Raw genomic sequence first — 19,172 nt, 5'->3', positions numbered from 1 at the left:
AGGGGTTAGAGAAACCAGAGGGGCGGTGTGTCAAGATGATGTCAGAGAATCTGAAGGAAGCAGAGGCTGGAGTCTTTAGAGCTCCAGAGTTTGTCTTAACCATGACTAGATGTGGGGGGTCCAGTTTTGAGTCTGGCACTGGTGAAATATGAACTAATATTTCTGCTGTGAAGAAATAAACAACATATAGATCCATATACACGGGCCAACTCTGGCTCATTTATATAACACCATGGCGTATAGACTTTAACACTGAAACATAAAAAGCCTTACAGTGCTCTATAAAAACATTAAGTTCCCAGAGGGGAAATATGCAAGGACAGGAGCAAACAGATCAGTCAAGAAAAAATTGTATTCCGTAACTTAATATTGAGAAGAAATGTTCAGCCTTGATTATTAAAGATGCATGAGTCAAAACAGCTGTTTTGTTCCTACATTATCTTGACAAAAATTATATTTCCGGGAAAACTCTGGAGAAATAGATCCACTAATGTTTGCCTGATTGGTTCAGTATTTGTGGCAGTCAGCTGTTAGCAGATAAAATGTCTATCTTCTTTGACCTATTAATCCCATTACTTTAAATTTATCTTCTGAAAGTAACCCTAAAAGGAGAAGAATATTTATGGCTGCATTGATTATAAAAATGAAGCACCAGAAACAGTTTAAAGGCTTAACAATAAGGAGATGAAGAGAATCATAGAGTACTAATATGCAGCTATTAAAATAGATATCATGAAACATATATATGTAGACCCATGAAAATGTATACATAAAATAGCTAAGTGGACAAAAAGCACAAAATTATAGTACACTTTGTTTTCAGCCACTTTATAAGTACATGTTGTTTAAGCTTAAAAGAGTCTGTATTCAGAGGATATAAGTTTACTCGGATGAGAAATTATAACTATGTTATTGAAAATCTGTTTTAAGTTTTTAAGTTTCTCTCAAAGGATTGAACTTGTTCTTAGCACCCACGATTTTAGCACAAGCAATCGCAGTGTTAGAATGTGTCTGACTCTACATTCTGCTGCTGCTACACTCGTGTGCCCAGCCAATTGGCATGACTTTTGCGGCTCCATAGCTCAAGGAGAGAGCAAACTTGATCTCTTGAGGAGGAAAACAATGATGATGACTTACTGGGAAACTTACTTCATCCTCCTGACTTATTTTTAGACATGGGTGTAAGTTGACCAGTGGTATCAATGACTAAGTGTTTTAGGTTCCAAGTTATGTCTTCCTGTAATCGTCTTCTGATATTTGGGGAGCTTATTTGGCTTTAGAAAGACAAGAAAAGAGCAAAGGAAAGAATTTCCCAAGGGTTCTGTGGAAGTATTTTTTTTAATTACTACTCAACACTTGGATTGCAACAGAAAAAGTTTAGGAATAAGGTGGGAAGTAATAATAGTAGGCACAGACTACATATCAAGCACTGGCCAAAGTATATGGATTTAACTCTAGCTTCTCAAAGTGACCCCGGAGGTAAGTTCTGTTATTATCCCCATTTTACAGATAACTAGAGGTACACCCATGCAACGTAAAGTGCCCAAATTTTCCCAGCTATGAAGTTCTAGTTCTAGTGTCTGTGGTCCTAACCACTGTGATGTACTGGATGTGTTCAGCTCTGTGTTCTAAGGGGAATATAGCATCACTTGTTTTAGATTGTGATACAACCAATTTAGTTTATTTATTCACACCCAATTTGGAGTTGGTTTGGCTGAACCCCTACTGAAAAACATCAGAATTATGTGGAAGTTGTTTTTTTTCTCCCCCGACAAGGTCCCTATCAACCTGTGTTTCTGGAACTTCTTAAATACACTTAGGTGTAGAGACAGTGAATCTAACTTATTTTAGAGTGTAATGTGTGTTTGAGACCAAAACTGTGATTAATGAAATGATTTTACTTTCTAGGCTATGCTAACAGAGATTGAGCAGAAGGTGGCCTCTCTGTTGGAGAATTGCAAAGATCAGGGCCTGGGAGACAGTGGAGCCACTCAACAGGAGGCTGAAGCACTTTCCTTGAAACTGAAAACTGTGAAATGCAATTTGGAAAAAGTCCAAATGATGCTTCAGGAGAAATACAGTGAGGACCAGGTAAAATATGACTATGTGTAGACATGTATGTAAATACAGGCATATGTATCAGGAAGGAGCTCTGGGTGCAGGTAAAGAAACAACTACAGAGGAATTACAGTAAGTGAAAAAGAATTGTGCCTCTTAAAGCTTTAAGGGGTGGGTACCCTGGCTTTTGTCATTGGTTTCATTTTGCTGTGTAGTTTGCTCATCTAGGTTGTTGTTAGTGATCGTGTTGCTTTGATTAGGTTTGCTTTGACTGGGTTGGTTGTTGTTCTTGCTGGTAATGAGATCTGTGCAACCTTTCATCATAAATTTTAAAGGAACTTCGTATTTGAAAGGAACTGTGTAATCATGGTTGACTAGAAAAATGAAGCCTTTATAGACATGCTTAAAATTTAACATCAGAAACACAAAAACCTGTTTCACAGGTACTTTTGTTTTCCATTTACAAATATTTATATATACTGATCCAAGTATCATATAGTTAAAGTATGCTTATTACTTTTAAAAGCATTCTGTGTATATAAGTGCAAATGTGCATCCTATGAGTAGAATCTTACTATGTAAAATTCACAGCCATTCTTAATGAGATGGTGGTTTCTACTTAAAGGACTTCTATTTACAGAAGTAAGATTGGCTGCAGATATACAGGCTGTATGGAACCCCTTTTATCCTAATATGTTCTGTCTCTTAAAAAATATACTTATGTTTTGGACATAGGGGAAATTTGAGTTCATAAGCTTAATACTATGTCTGTTTTTGATATTTATTTCACTTTGTTCTCAAGAAAAAAGGGCAATAGATTTTCTGGCTTTTAGTAATTCATTGGATGAATTAAATTGAGGAAATGATAAAATGACCACTTCATTAAATGTAGTGGTTTTTGAAGTAGTTATGAAATAAGTACATTAAATTGTAGTATGTAATCATTGTAATTAACAAAATACAGTCATTTACTTCATATATAACTTTTCCATTGTGTAGTTACATTATTAGAATTGAAATGGATCACCATTTTAAATAGTCTGCCATCATAAAATGTTTTGCAGCATTCTACCACACTAAAGAAATCTTCAGAGCATCAGAAAGTTCTCCAACCAGATAACCTTTCTGAATTTGAATCTGTTGTTACCGAAAGGCCACAATTCAGTAGACAAAAAGATTTCCAGCAGCAACAGGTATTTTCAGCCCCCAATAGTTATAAGGACAAGAATAAAGTTTTCTATATGGAATTTCCCACTAAGCTGTAATAAATACCCAAAGGCCACTGGAGTGCTTTCTTACATGACTGAATAGAAAGTGTGATGTGTAGGCGTTCCTGTGTGTACAGCAGTTTTGAGTTTTGAGCATTTGCTGCACTATCTACTTTGCTTTCATCTGCTACCACTGGGGATACTTGAACTTGGCTGCTTTGTTAACATGCATCTTAAACCAAGCAGGGATATACCTCTGCAACTGCAACACTTCTTTCCCTGTTTCAAAATGTGTTTGTATTTTTTTGGTGATTTTCCTTGTGTGTAGTATTATGTTAAAAAATGCTTGGTCATTGTCTAAATATTTTAAATAAGTTTTTGAAAAATAAATATTAACAAGAACAAGAGATAGTAAATAATGATTTAGGAAGTGGTTTCAAATCTGATGATCTCAACAGAAGAAATCCTTGTGTACTAAATGAAAACCTTGATTAATTGGACCATTTGAATCTTATTCAATTATAGGTTTTGGAGTTAAAACCAATGGAACAGAAAGATTTAATCAAATTCATAGAATTTAATGCTAACAAAACATGGCCCCAGTATTGCCAGCATGATAAAGATACAACTCAGACATCATCTGCAAGGTAAAATATTTTTAAAGAATTGGACATTCAGTAGTTTTGTAGTTGGGAGAATTAAGAGTGTTTCTTTTAATATCACTTATAAAACTCTGTCTGGATGTAACATAATTTTTGTACATTGATCATTCTTTTTACCTTTTGTTTTCCTTTAAAAGCAGTAAAACATCTAGCCCCCAAAATGATGCTCCAGACTTGATCTTGTCAACCCAGGGCCAAAGTGGAGATAAGTGGCAATATTTACACCATGAACTCTCATCAAAAATAAGGCTCCCTCTCTCTCAGCTTGTACAGCCCCAGGTCAGTGTATATGTACACGTAGTGCAAATAAACATGTTTACCTTTGAAAAGCCAATAAGCATTCATTAAACACATGTGTGTGTTCTGCATTATTTCCAGAAAGCGATTTATTTATTTTTAGAAAGCAAAAATGCCAAATAGATTTTCATACTTGGCTATCCTCTTTTCATCTTCCTGGAAATCTGCACTTCCCTTTTTGCTTCTGTAGCACCGTGGGCTTCCCCGCTCATAGCTGTTACTAAACTATACACCCGCTTATTTGTCTGTATTCCCCATTAGACAGCATGAGAAGAACGATTGTGTCTGCCTGGTTCACATTTGAGTACCTGGAGCAGAAACTAGAACATCATAACATCTTGGTTACTGTATATTGAATGAATAAAGGAATGAATAATATATATTTTAAAGAAAACACTTTAAAATTATACAGTGCTATATGAGTGTCATTCATTCATAAAAAGATTACTTGAAATCTGCTGTGTGCTGGTCCCTATGCCAATGGTACCCGTCTATAGGTATTCTCACCAACACACCTTAGCATACCTGATCTTTGCCATTATGATCTTTGTCATACCGTGCCAGCTACTGATGCGTGTCTCTCTAAACAGAGCCCATGAGCAGAATAGCACCGTTGCTCCCAGCAGTCAAGCTTGTGCCTTCAGTTTTGCACTCAAACTACCCGGGTAGTGGTTACCAGTGGTTTCCCAATTCCCCAGTCTGGTGGGAACTTTTTCAGTTCTCTTCTATTCTGTGAAGAACCTTATTTGACCAATTAAAGTTGAATTGAATTCATTGGGAGGACTTTAGTCTTGGTTTCTCCTTGTCATACACGCTATAACATGTATGTTGTTCTTTTTCCAGAATAGAATAACCTCCCTCTTTCTCCACCCTCCCACCCCAGCAGAGTCCATCTACCACCCCATCCTGTTCCTTTATATGTTAGTTTTCCAATTTGGCAAAGAAATTAACTCTGAGTCATTCCCCCTTATGAAGTCACAGCTCATTTTCAGTACTGATTTGGCTTTTCAATAACAAATCAAGATGCAGATCTGCCCCTGGAGGTTACTGTATACTATTTAAGAGTTGGCTGTGTGCCAGGAGTATGCCAGTAAACAGGGAAAGAAAGAGCTAACCGTGGAAGTCCAGTAGCATGGCCACAGATTGAAAAATGAGTGGTTTTACTCTATTTTTCAAATTATAGTTTCTTTTCCCTTGGTTTTTTTTTTTTTCCTTAATCTAAATGGACCCTCAAGTGTCTAAGTAAAGCCTGTCATGACTTTTCAAAGCTGTCCAAAACATTTAAATTTTAACTAGATCATTTTTTTTCTTTTAAATGACAAGATAGACAAAAATACTTACCAAGAAGATAAACTCAGAAGATAGCTTGTTAAAGCACTTTTGATGTTTTACATTAATAGGATCTCAAACTTTTCATAATAGTATTTCCTTTTTTCAAATGTAGGTTACCACAAATATGAGTATTCTACCCAGTGTGACTGTGTATAACTTTAGATACCCAACAACCGAAGAACTGAAAACTTACACCACCCAGCTTGAAGACCTGCGTCAAGAAGCAAATAATCTTCAGGCACAGGTAGCAGCTGCCTATTATATATTTTCCTCATTGCAATAACAAAAATAAAGGGAAATGTGATACTGTAAAATACCATAATTTTCTTTGTGGATTCTTCAACTTACCCTCAGAGCCAGCATCCAAGGAGTGTGCCCAGTCACTAGGTTATGTCGAACTCTTTTGCAACCTCATGGACTGTAGCCCATCAGGCTCCTCTATTCATGGGCTTTCTCAGACAAGAATATTCTAGTGGGTTGCCATTTCCTCCTCCAGGGAATCTTTCCGACCTAGAGTTCGAACCTGCATCTCCTGCATCTCCAGCATTGGCGGGCAAATTCTTTACCACTGAGCCAGCTGGGAAGCCCATTATTTTCCTTACCAAACAAATAATAAGATGTACAATTGAAGGAGTCCTAGAATTGCAAATAGAATTTATCTCTGTTACTGACTCTGGTAAATTTGGTAGTGGCTACATAGAATACCACGTATACAGGCTTCGAAACCTGAGTCTAGGGTTGGCAGAAACAAGGATCATGATCTATTAATACTGTCTGCAGTGGGGCACTGGGGTCGCAAGGCTGAGGAGAGGTGGAGGGAGGAAGTAGCAGCAGGGTTGCCAACCTTGAGTAGGCTTAACACTGAGATGTTGTGCTGGGTAGCTTAGGTATCCATCAAAGGAAACAGTAGGAAACAGCCCACATTGGGTGACTAATAGGTTTGGCAGGCTCCTAATTTACTTATAGTCACTATACTGTACCATCCCTGTCTTTAAGATGCTGTTCCTCTTTCTAATGAATCCCTTCAAGTTTCTTGACTTCTTTCTTCAGGCCATCCTTGTTGTCATTAACCCACTTTCTCCTTACATTAAAATATGGGGGACAGAGAACAGTGGGAAGAAGGGCAGTTCGGTTTATCTGGAACCACACTTCCCTGGTGGCTCTGACAGTAAAGAATCTGCCTGCAATGCAGGAGACCCGGGTTCGATCCCTGGGTCAGGAAGATCCCCTGGAAAAGGAAATGGCAACCCGCTCCAGTGTTGTTGCCTGGAGAATTCCATGAACAGAGGAGCCTGGTGGGCTACAGTCCATGGGTCAATAAAGAGCTGGACACGACTGAGTGACTAACACTTTCACTTTCACACTTCCAGCTGGACAGCCCCACTAAAGAAGTCCATCTTTCGATTTACCTTTTAATTCTATTCAGTAGTCAACTCAATACCTAACACTGAGTTTCTTAAACTTGTTTCTCTCAGAATTAACATCTTAATTTTATTTATTTATTCTGCTACCTAGTTCACAAAGTATTTGAAATGACTAATAAACATAACATGAATGGTAAACTATAATGGAAACCAGGGAAAATATAGGCTTAGGAAGGCAAGGAATCTTAGTGATTTCTGTTTTTCCTTTTCTTCTCTTGATTCAGGAAAACACGTCAGAAGAAACGTACACGAATCTGGATAAGAAATTATTTGAACTGTTTCAGACCCTCCTTCAGTGCCTGGGCAGTGTGGAGGACATGCTGCAGACACCTGGGCTCTTCAGAGGGGATATTGGTACCCAGCAGGTGCACTACGAGGTAGGGAGCACCCATCAAGCACGTGTGTTGGCTGTTACCGCAGGCAGCCCACTGGTTAGCCAGAACTGAAACCTCTCTTAAGGTCAGAACTTGTTCACGGTGTCTTTCTTCTTCTCCACTTTGCAGACATTGGCTCTTGAGTTGAAAAAACTTTACTTAGCTGTGAGTGACAAGAAGAATGACCTTTCAAAAGCCATGACTTGGCCTGGCAAGAACGCCAGCCAGTTCCTTGACTGTTTTGATAACCTCCAAGTCTACCTGGAGCACACCCAGGCTACAGCTGCCTCTAGAAGCAAGGCTCTGAAAGCTGGCCTCGACTACACCCGCAGTTATCAGGTACAAGTCTGGGCACTGGGCTGCTTTGGCATAGTGGTAGGTGACAGAACGGACCTCCAATCTTCATTCGCTCCTCTACCCAGAGGCATTCACGAATGGAAATTGCTAAGGAAAGCAGTCAGACTCTTTCTATGAAGGTCTTTAAGTTAGTTCAGCTGCTCATGGCTGGAGACCATTTGAAAGTGAGGTCCTTTCCAAAATCTCAGGTATGAATTTGTTAGGTCTAGCTAAAGTAATGCTTCTTTCCTGTATGACATTCAACCACTAGAAGTGTCACCTGGGAGGATTCCCAGGTAAGGAGGAGCTATTAAAGTTTTGAACAAAGGTATTACAGTCTGTGTACGTTTCTGGTAGATCCAGCTGGCAATTGTCTAATGAGGATTGGAGCAGAGACTTGAGGCAGCCCTGGACTAGTTAGGAAGCTGTTAGAAATTGTCTAATGAAAAGGAAATGAAACACACCACCACTTAGGAAGGAGTCTTCCCTGTAAAATCAAACCTGAATCTGATCAAGTCTCTAGAATCCAAGTCATATAGACACAAGAGAAGAAAATGGTAAGTGGTGCTAAGGGAGTGCAGTCAGCCATATACAGGCAGTGGCAAGCTGTGCAGAATAGGTAGCCCATTTTTTTCCTACTACTGCCTCCCTCCCCGCCCCGCCCCCCACAAAAAAATCCCAGAAACAAAAAAGAGAGATGGGCAGGGGGCCAGCAGATTATGAGGGATTTAAGATACATGAATCCACTGCACCTATTGGACCCCATTTAGATCCCAATTCAAGCACACCAAAAGGAGAAAGTATAGGCAATTAGGGGAATGTGAACCTTGCCTGGGTAGTTAATAATGCTAAGGAATTATTATTGATTTGTGATATTTTTAAAGGGAGGAATCTTTGTCATTTAGAGATACATAGTGAAATATATACTAATAAAATAATATGATATCTTGGACTTGCTTCAGAATAATCTGAGGGAAGGGAAGTCAGGTGTAGTCAAGAAAGCTCAGGGGAGGGGGCAGAAGAGTGACGACCAGCTACAAGTCACCAGTAATTGTTAAGGCTGATGGATGATGATAATGCAGGGGTTCCCCTATTTTGACATATGTTTGAAATTTCTGTAGCTCAGAAACTAAAGGACAGCTAAATTTTTTAAAATGTTCCAAAGCTCTAAATGAGAGTCTCACTGTTTCCTACATTTCTCTTTTTATACAGAATGAAATAAAACGATTATATGATCAACTTGTTAAGAATAAGACATCTTTGCAACAATCTTTGAATGAAATTAGTGGCCAGACTATTGATGAACAGCTTCAGGTAATCAAGTGAAAATCGTTCAAACTGACTTAACCTTGAACCAGAGAGTCTCCTGCATAAAAGACTCCATAAGTCTCCTGTGCTTGTGAATCACTCCCTAAAACACAAGTCTGTGCAGTGTTGGGAAGGTTGTTGAGAAATGAGACCCTCATCCTCTTGGGAGGGGTGCTGACTACTCCTCCATCTAGAGGTCATTTGGCTACATATCAGAATTGTAAATCTAAATGCTCTTCATCCAGCAGCTCCATTCACTTATACAGCAAGTGTGAATTGACCTAATGTGTTCAGGCCATGGTTCTACATTCTGGGTTTGTACTTATCCTAAATAAATAAGACAAGTGCATAAAGATAAATATGTGTGTGAATATTCAAGGAGGGACCTGACAGAACTGCTTGAATTAAAAGACTCTAAATAGCCCAAAAGTCCATTTTGAACCAACTGTTACTAAAGCAGTGAGCAGCCTTACTGTGTCTGTTTAAAAGGCTCTAGATTAGTTTGTACTGCTATGACTAGATGCTGAGAAGCTGATAAGTAAAGCATGCAAACTGTAGAATCCAATGACATGTGCAAGCCAGTGCATTTCAGGATAGGAATGTATCCCTCTTCTCAGTACATGCTTTGAATACATTAGAAAGAGACCGTCAACTGCGGATCTTTGGGGAGAACTGGAGAGGATGGAGGAAAAGTGGCACTTTCATTTTTCGTTCTTTTCTATATTGTTTAATTCTTTTTAAGTGACTATGTATACTCCTGACTTACTAAACAGTTTTATTTTTTTGTGTTGTCTCTCTCTTTAGAAAGTGGATGCATATACAGTGGAGCTGCAGAACTCTGAGAGCCGAGTGGCAAAACTAAGAGATGAAGGAGAGAGGCTTCATTTACCTTATGTTCTCCTCCAGGAGGTTTACAAATTAGAGGTACGTCTGAGCAGAACATATTCAATCCATAAATTACTATGATTATAAAAAGTTAGGCATTTTTCTTCTAGCAAGGAAATTTGTGCACTGTGTGCTCAGTCACTCAGTCTTGTCCAACTCTTTGTGACCCCATGGACTGTGGCCCCCCAGTCTCTTCTGTCCAAGGGGTTTCCCAGGCAAGAATATGAGTGGCTTGCCATTCTCTTCTCCAGGGGATCTTCCTGACCCAGGGCCCACATCTCCAGCATTGGCAGGTGGAATCTTTACCACTGAGCCACTTGGGAAGCTCTCCATGGAAATTTAGATATGCTCTTTATTTGGGTTATTTTCATGGTTGGGTGGAAATGTTTGTGCACACCTGTTCTTTCTTTTCAGGATGTCCTTGACAGTATGTGGGGACTCTTGAGAGCCAGGTACACAGAACTCAGCTGCCCTTGCATCACTGAGAGCCAGCAAGATGCTTTGTTGCAAGGCATGGTGGAACTGGTGAATATCGGGAAGGAAAAGCTTGCTCATGACCACTTACAGCAAGCCAAAAGTAAAGTTGCCCTACAGGCTCAAATACAAAATCACAAGGTAAGACACATGGGTCAGATCACCTTTTCATAGACTAAGTTATTCTGAGTATGAACAGAGCATACATGTCTTTCCTGGTGAAATACACATCATTCCTTTATTCTTTAAACAAACATCTATTACACCATGTACCAGGAAGTCTGCTAAACTCTAAGAATATAATTGTGAGTGAAAACAGACACAATTCTTAAGATTTATGGACCTTTTAGTTGATTGAGAAGACATTTTTGTCAAGGAGCAATTCAAACAAATTTAAAATTGAAATTGGGATACATACTTTAAGAGCATTTAATAGAGGGAGTTGAATTCAGGAGGTTAGGAAAGGCCTTACTGAGAACTAAAATCAAAATAAATAAAGAAATAAATTACAAATGTATATGTAGTGTAATGCTACAGTAAACCCTTTTGCTTTCCATTAATTTCATTAAATAACACTTCATGAGAACCAACAAGAGATATGTAGTAATTTAAATGCTGATAAAAATGTGTAAGATATAGTCCCTGCCTCCAACAAGCTGAAGTCCAGGTTTTTGATAAGTAGACGTTAAGAAAAATTCAAAGGTAAATATTGTATAAAGAATGGAGGGGAAGAGGAGAAAATATATTAACTGATATAAAAATGTCTCAAAGCTTATGGTAGACCCTTTTATGTATCCTTTTCAGGGAATAAGAAAAGAGATTCACCTAATAAGAGGCCCCTCAAAATAATTAAGGGGGTAGCTGACTATAAATGGTGAACCATGTGAAGGAAAGCCTTTCTCTTTAAAGGTCTTAAAGTGCTGTTGTAGGAGCTTTGACCAACCAGAATCCCAATAGACCCCCATCAAGAAATTTCCTTTATTTAACCATTGTATTGAGTAGACGTTAGAACCAAAGTTTAGAAACCCCTGGCAATTGAATATGTGATGTGAATTTTTGAGGCTCACACGTCTATCTATCCAATTTATTGTCTTGAAACCAATCAGCCAAATCAGCATCTACATTTTGGTAAAAAATTTAAAAAAAATAAAAAAGGTTCTTAAAACCTGGAATTTCCGATATACTGGAAATTTTAATTGCCTAATTAATAATATTGGCCCTTTAATATTGATAGTTTTGAAAAAAATATTACCAGGGATAATTTTTCATTGTGATTTGTTAAAATTCCATTAGTATTTGATGACCATGGATACATAGGCAATATTTGGTTTGTTTTCTCATGAATTTGACTCTACATGGCTGTCCTGGGATTTCAGAGTAGAAAGTAAATATGACAGTATAACATGTTGAAAAAACTTGAATTTTAAGGCTTTTCACAGCATAAAAATAAATAAATGTCAACATCTCATTTCACAGCTTTTTTTCCAGAAGCTTGTTGCTGACATGCTCTTGATCCAAACATATTCCAATAAAATGCTTCCTTCTTTAATGCAAAAGAAAGAAACATTTGGGGCAGAACAAGTCAAAGAAGTTAAATTGCTAGAAGAAAAGTCGCATCAATATGGAATAAAGCTACAGAGTTTACTGCAGGTATGTGGCTTTCATACATTTTGTACTTAAGCCAGGAATTCTGGATTTTCAACCACCACCTCTAGGTTTGAAAATAAGTATCTGGTTATTATTAAGCAGTAGTTAAGTGAGAACCAGCAATGAGGAACGTGGATCCTGTTCCAGCTCCTACTGCTGCTCCCCCAGTGAAATATTAGCTGAAATTTCCTATACGTCAGTTAGGGATGACACAGCATCTTTCTGCCTTCAAGGGCTGTGTACAAATAAACAAAATGGGAAGCATTTTGAGGTCTTGAATGAGATCATTTCATGAAACATCAGGGGTTCTGAAACTGTGCATCCCAAAGAGGATAAGCCCAGATGTTCTGTTGCTAAGATTTATGCCAGTTCTGTCCTGATTCAAAGAAAAAAGGGAGGCGGTCCTAAGATGGAGGAGGAATAGGACAGGGAGACCACTTTCTCCCCCACAAATTCATCGAAAGAACATTTGAACACTGAGCAAATTCCACAAAACAACTTCTGAATGCTGGCAGAGGACATCAGGCACTGAGAAAGGCAGCCCATTGTCTTCAAAAGGAGTTGGAGAAGTCTTGAGGCTACTGTAAGAATATGACTGAAAACCAGAGGCAGGAGGCTTAAGTCCAAATCCTCAGAACACCAGAGAACTCCTGACTCCAGGGGACATTAATCGATAGGAGCTCATCAAATGCCTCCATACCTACACTGAAACCAAGCACCACCCAAGGGCCAACAAGCTCCAGAGAAAGACATACCATGCAAATTCTCTAGCAACACAGGAACATAGCCCTGAGCTTCAATATACAAGGCTGGCCAAAGTCACACCAAACCCATTGACCTCTCAAAACTCATTATTGGACACTTCAGTGCCCTCCAGAGAGAAGAAACCCAGCTCAACCCACCAGAATACCAACACAAGGTCCCCTAACCAGGAAACCTTGACAAGCCACACGTCCAACCCCACCCACAGCAAGGAAACTCCACAATAAAGAGGAACCACAAACTGCCAGAATATGGAAAGGCCACCCCAAACATAGCAATATAAACAAGATGAAAAAGCAGAGAAATACCCAGCAGGTAAGGGAACAGGATAAATACCCACCAAACCAAACAAAAGAGGAAGAAATAGGGAATCTACCTGATAAAGAATTCCAAATAATGATAGTGAAAATGATCCAAAATCTTGAAAACAAAATGGAATCACAGATAAATAGCCTGGAGACAAAGATCAATAAGATGCAAGAAATGTTTAACAAGGACCTAGAAGAAATAAAAAAGAGTCAGTATATAATGAATAATGCAATAAATGAGATCAAAAACACTCTGCAGGGAACCAACAGTAGAATAACACAGGCAGAAGATAGGATTAGTGAGGTAGAAGATAGAATGGTAGAAATAAATGAAACAGAGAGGAAAAAAGAAAAAAGAATCGAAAGAAATGAGGACAACCTCAGAGACCTCTGGGACAGTGTTAAACGCCCCAACATTCAAAGCATAGGAGTCCCAGAAGAAGAAGACAAAAAGACCCTGAGAAAATACTTGAGGAGATAATAGTTGAAAACTTCCCTAAAATAGGGAAAGAAATAGTCACCCAAGTCCAAGAAACCCAGAGAGTCCCAAACAGAATATACCCAAGGTGAAACACCCCAAGACACATATTAATCAAATTAACAAAGAACAAATATTAAAAGCATCAAGGGGAAAACAACAAATAACACACAAGGGCATTCCTATAAGGATAACAGCTGATCTTTCAATAGAAACTCTTCAGGCCAGAAGGGAATGGCAAGACATACTTAAAGTGATGAAAGAAAATAACCTACAGCCCAGATTACTGTACCCAACAAGGATCTCATTCAAATATGAGGAGAAATCAAAAGCTTTACAGACAAGCAAAAGCTGAGAGAATTCAGCACCACAAAACCAGCTCTCCAACAAATGCTAAAGTATCTTCTCTAGACAGAAAACAAAGAGAGGGTGTATAAACTCGAACCCAAAACAATAAAGTAAATGGCAACGGGATCATACTTACCAGTAATTACCGTAAATGTAAATGGGTTGAATGCCCCAACCAAAAGACAAAGACTGGCTGAATGGATGCAAAAACAAGACCCCTATATATGCTGTCTACAAGAGACCCACCTCAAAACAAGGGACACATACAGACTGAACGTGAAGGGCTGGAAAAAGATATTCCACACAAATAGAGACCAAAAGAAAGCAGGAGTAGCAATACTCATATTAGATAAAGTAGACTTTAAAACAAAGGCTGTGAACAGATACAAGGACACACATAATGATCAAAGGATCAATCCAAGAAGAAGATATAACAATTATAAATACATATGCACCCAACATAGGAGCACTGCAATATGTAAGACAAATGCTAACAAGCATGAAAGGGGAAATTAATAATAATACAATAATAGTGGGAGACTTTAATACCCCACTCACACCTATGGATAGATCAACTAAACAGAAAATTAACAAGGAAACACAAACTTTAAATGATACAATCGACCAGTTGGACCTAATTGATATCTGTAGGACATTTCACCCCAAAACAATGAATTTCACCTTTTTCTCAAGTGCTCATGGAACCTTCTCCAGGATAGATCACATCCTGGGCCATAAATCTAGCCTTGATAAATTAAAAAAAATTGAAATCATTCCAAGCATCTTTTCTGACCACAATGCAGTAAGATTAGATCTCAATTACTGGAGAAAAACTATTAAAAATTCCAACATACGGAGGCTGAACAACATGCTGCTGAATAACCAACAAATCACAGAAGAAATCAAAAAAGAAATCAAAATATGCATAGAAACAAATGAAAATGAAAACACAACAACCCAAAACCTATGGGACACTGTAAAAGCAGTACTAAGGGGAAGGTTCATAGCAATACAGGCTTACCTCAAGAAACAAGAAAAAAGTCAAATAAATAACCTAACTCTACCTCTAAACCAACTAGAAAAGGAAGAAATGAAGAACCCCAGGGTTAGTAGAAGGAAAGAAATCTTAAAAATTAGGGCAGAAATAAATGCAAAAGAAATAAAAGAGACCATAGCAAAAATCAACAAAGCCAAAAGCTGGTTCTTTAAGAAGTTAAATAAAATTGACAAACCATTAGCCAGACTCATCAAGAAACAAAGGGAGAAAAATCAAATCAACAAAATTAGAAATGAAAATGGAGAGATCACAACAGACAACACAGAAATACAAAGGATCATAAGAGACTACTGTCAGCAACTATATGCCAATAAAATGGACAACTTGGAAGAAATGGACAAATTCTTAGAAAAGTACAACTTTCCAAAACTGAACCATGAAGAAATGGAAAATCTTAACAGACCCATCACAAGCACAGAAATTGAAACTATAATCAGAAATCTTCCAGCAAACGAAAGCCCAGGACCAGATGGCTTCACAGCTGAATTCTACCAAAAATTTAGGGAAGAGCTAACACCTATCCTACTCAAACTCTTCCAGAAAATTGCAGAGGAAGGTAAACTTCCAAACTCATTCTATGAGGCCACCATCACCCTAATACCAAAACCTGACAAAGATTCCACACACAAAAAAAGAAAACTACAGGCCAATATCACTGATGAACATAGATGCAAAAATCCTTAACAAAATTCTAGCAAACAGAATCCAACAACATATTAAAAAGATCATACATCATGACCAAGTGGGCTTTATCCCAGTGATGCAAGGATTCGTCAATATTCGCAAATCAATCAATGTAATACACCACATTAACAAATTGAAAAATAAAAACCATATGATTATCTCAATAGATGCAGAGAAAGCCTTTGACAAAATTCAACATCCATTTATGATAAACCCTCCAGAAAGCAAGAATAGAAGGAACATACCTCAAATAATAAAAGCTATATATGAAAAACCTACAGCAAACATTATCCTCAATGGTGAAAAATTGAAAGCATTTCTCCTAAAGTCAGGAAAAACACAAGGGTGCCCACTCTCACCATTACTATTCAACATAGTTTTGGAAGTATTGGCCACAGCAATCAGAGCAGAAAAAAAAATGAATCCAGATTGGAAAAGAAATAAAACTCTCACTGTTTGCAGACGACATGATCCTCTACATAGAAAACCCTAAAGACTCCACCAGAAAATTACTAGAGCTAATTAATAAATATAGTAAAGTTGCAGGATATAAAATCAATACACAGAAATCCCTTGCATTCCTATACACTAACAATGAGAAAACAGAAAGAGAAATTAAGGAAACAATTCCATTCACCATTGCAATGAAAAGAGTAAAATACTTAGGAATATATATACCTAAAGAAATAAAAGACCTATATATAGAAAACTATAAAACACTGGTGAAAGAAATCAAAGAGGACACAAATAGATGGAGAAATATACCATGTTCATGGATCAGAGGGATCAATATAGTGAAAATGAGTGTACTACCCAAAGCAATCTAGAGATTCAGTACAATCCCTATCAAGCTACCAACAATATTTTTCATAGAACTAGATCAAATAATTTCACAATTTGTATGGAAATACAAAAAAACCTCGATTAGCAATCTTGAGAAAGAAGAATGGAACTGGGGGAATCAACCTGCCTGACTTCATTCTCTCCTACAAAGCCACAGTCATCAAGACAGTATGGTACTGGCAGATCATACTGCCAGAAATATAAATCAATGGAACAAAATAGAAAGCCCAGAGATAAATCCACACACCTATGGACACCTTATCTTCAACAAAGGAGGCAAGAATATACAATGGAGAAAAGACAATGTCTTTAACAAGTGGTGCTGGAAAAACTGGTCAACGACTTGTGAAAAAATGAAACTAGAACACTTTCCAATACCATACACAAAAATAAACTCAAAATGGATTAAAGATCTAAACGTAAGACCAGAAACTATAAAACTCCTAGAGGAAGACACAGGCAAAACTCTCTATGACATAAATCACAGTAGGATCCTCTATGACCCACCTCCCAGAATATTGGAAGTAAAAGGAAAAATAAACAAATGGGACCTAATTAAACTTAAAAGCTTTTGCACAACAAAGGAAACTATAAGCAAGGTGAAAAGACAGCCTTCAGAATGGGAGAAAATAAGAGCAAATGAAACAACTGACAAAGAATTAATCTCAAAAAATACAAGGAACTCCTACAGCTCAATTCCAGAAAAATAAACGACCCGATCAAAAAATGGGCCAAAGAACTAAACAGACATTTCTCCAAAGAAGACACACAGATGGCTAACAAACACATGAAAAGATGCTCAACATCACTCATCATCAGAGAAATGCAAATCAAAACCACAATGAGGTACAATCTCATGCCAGTCAGAATGGCTGCTGTCCAAAAGTCTACAAGCAATAAATGCTGGAGAGAGTGTGGAGAAGAGGGAACCCTCTTACACTGTTGGTGGGAATGCAAATTAGTACAGCCACTATGGAGAATGGTGTGGAGATTCCTTAAAAAACTGGAAATAGAACTGCCTTATGACCTAGCAATCCCACTGCTGGGCATACACACCGAGGAAACCAGAATTGAAAGAGACATGTGTGCCCCAATGTTCATCGCAGCACTGTTTATAATAGCCAGGACATGGAAGCAACCTAGATGTCCATCCGCAGACGAATGGATAAGAAAGCTGTGGTACATATACACAATGGAATATTACTCAGGCATTAAAAAGAATACATTTGAATCAGTTCTAATGAGGTGGATGAAACTGGAGTCTATTATACAGAGTAAAGTAAACCAGAAAGAAAAACACCAATACAGTATACTAATGCATATATATGGAATTTAGAAAGATGGTAACAATGACCCTGTATGCAAGACAGCAAAAGAGACACAGATGTATAGAACAGTCTTTTGGACCCTGTGGGAGAGGGCGAGGGTGGGATGGTTTGAGAGAATGGCATTGAAACATGTATATTATCATATGTGAAATGGATCACCAGTCTAAGTTCGATGCATGATGCAGGGTGCTCGGGGCTGGTGCACTGGGAAGACCAAGAGGGATGGGATGGGGAGGGAGGTGGGAGGAAGGTTCAGGACGGGGAACACATGTACACCCATGGCGGATCCCTGTCAAAACCAATACAATATTGTAAAGTAATTAGCCTCCAAAAAATTAATTAATTAATTAAAAAAAGAGAAAAAAGTTAAGCTTACATAAAGCTCTTTCTCAGTTTTAAGGTTTTTTCCACCTTTACCTTCTTAAACACAGTGGAAAGAAATACTAAACTTTTTTAATGGATAATAAGATATCGTATTATTTTATGCTAATAAATATTTTCTAATAGTATGTCAAGTGGGTATTTATAGTAATAGTTCATGGTGTTTAAAAAAAGAAAAAGATTCCATAAGTGACTTCCCTCATGGTCCAGTGGTTAAGACTCTGGGCTTCCGAGGTAGGGGGCACAAGCTCGATCTTTAGTCAAGAAACTAAAATCCTACATGCCATGCAGCACAGCGTAATAAATTACGAGTTAAGTTAAAAAAAAAGAAAAAGACTCCATGAGTCCAGTGAGTGTCCCTAACTTTCAGGTGACCCACTGTTCCACTCGGTAGGAAAATTAGTGGAGTGGTTCGTTTTCCAGCAGGTAATATTTTGTGTCCATAAATGAGCTCTGTTGAGGGTTAAGGCCCCAGAGGTGGGCTTCTCTGGAAACAGAGTGCTGGGACCAGGCAGACTCTGGCGAAGGCAGTAGTACTCCCCTGCTGAAGTGTAAACTCACAGCCTCTCAAACCACTTATTTGAGCGGCATGCTAGGGTAATGGATTGGGTCATGTTCAGTGGGCTGGGAGTTGGAGCAGGGAGCGTTAGGAACAGCCTAACATGAGCTTCTGTTGAAAAACTTTAAAAGTTAGCACCTTCCTTTCCAAGTAATAAAAGTCCTCTGAGATCATGACAGAGGCGTACACTGAGAGTATCATTTTAACTTAATCCTATTATTCCCTGGGTTGGGAAGACCCCTGGAGAAGGAAATGGCAACCCACTCCAGTACTCTTCCCTGGAAAATCCCATGGATGGAGAAGCTTGGTAGGCTACAGTCCATGGGGTCGCAAAGAGTCAGACACGTCTTCCCTGATGGCTCAGACGGTTAAGCGTCTGTCTACAATGTGGGATACCCGGGTTTGACCCCTGGGTCGGG

General features: G+C 38.3%; 1 protein-coding gene across 24 annotated transcripts in view; it reads left to right on the top strand.

The window, feature by feature from the left end:
- Nucleotides 1-19,172, top strand: part of SYNE2 (spectrin repeat containing nuclear envelope protein 2) — a 326,831-nt gene that overhangs the window by 222,316 nt on the left and 85,343 nt on the right. For 13 of the 24 annotated variants that reach the window (XR_015134181.1, XM_086320335.1, XM_086320333.1 and 10 more), the window contains 11 exons: nt 1,909-2,091; nt 3,123-3,251; nt 3,792-3,913; nt 4,066-4,207; nt 5,670-5,801; nt 7,206-7,358; nt 7,485-7,694; nt 8,904-9,005; nt 9,804-9,923; nt 10,299-10,499; nt 11,835-12,008. Coding sequence is in view for 23 of the 24 variants with exons in the window: in XM_086320335.1 (XP_086176461.1) it covers nt 1,909-2,091; nt 3,123-3,251; nt 3,792-3,913; nt 4,066-4,207; nt 5,670-5,801; nt 7,206-7,358; nt 7,485-7,694; nt 8,904-9,005; nt 9,804-9,923; nt 10,299-10,499; nt 11,835-12,008 (1,668 nt within the window). In the remaining variant the exon portion in view is untranslated. Of the gene's footprint in view, nt 1-1,207; nt 1,480-1,908; nt 2,092-3,122; nt 3,252-3,791; nt 3,914-4,065; nt 4,208-5,669; nt 5,802-7,205; nt 7,359-7,484; nt 7,695-8,903; nt 9,006-9,803; nt 9,924-10,298; nt 10,500-11,834; nt 12,009-19,172 lie in introns of those variants that run through there. The other 11 variants (XM_086320324.1, XM_086320323.1, XM_086320337.1 and 8 more) reach the window with 6 other exon arrangements.

This window comes from Bos grunniens, chromosome 10, assembly GCF_055505025.1.
Source record: "Bos grunniens cultivar Pamir isolate PY7600 chromosome 10, Bosgru_T2T1.0, whole genome shotgun sequence".
In the NCBI taxonomy this organism is placed as follows: Eukaryota; Metazoa; Chordata; class Mammalia; order Artiodactyla; family Bovidae; genus Bos; species Bos grunniens.
The sequence above is the reverse complement of the archived record's forward strand: the minus strand, read 5'-3'. Positions and strand labels throughout refer to the sequence as shown.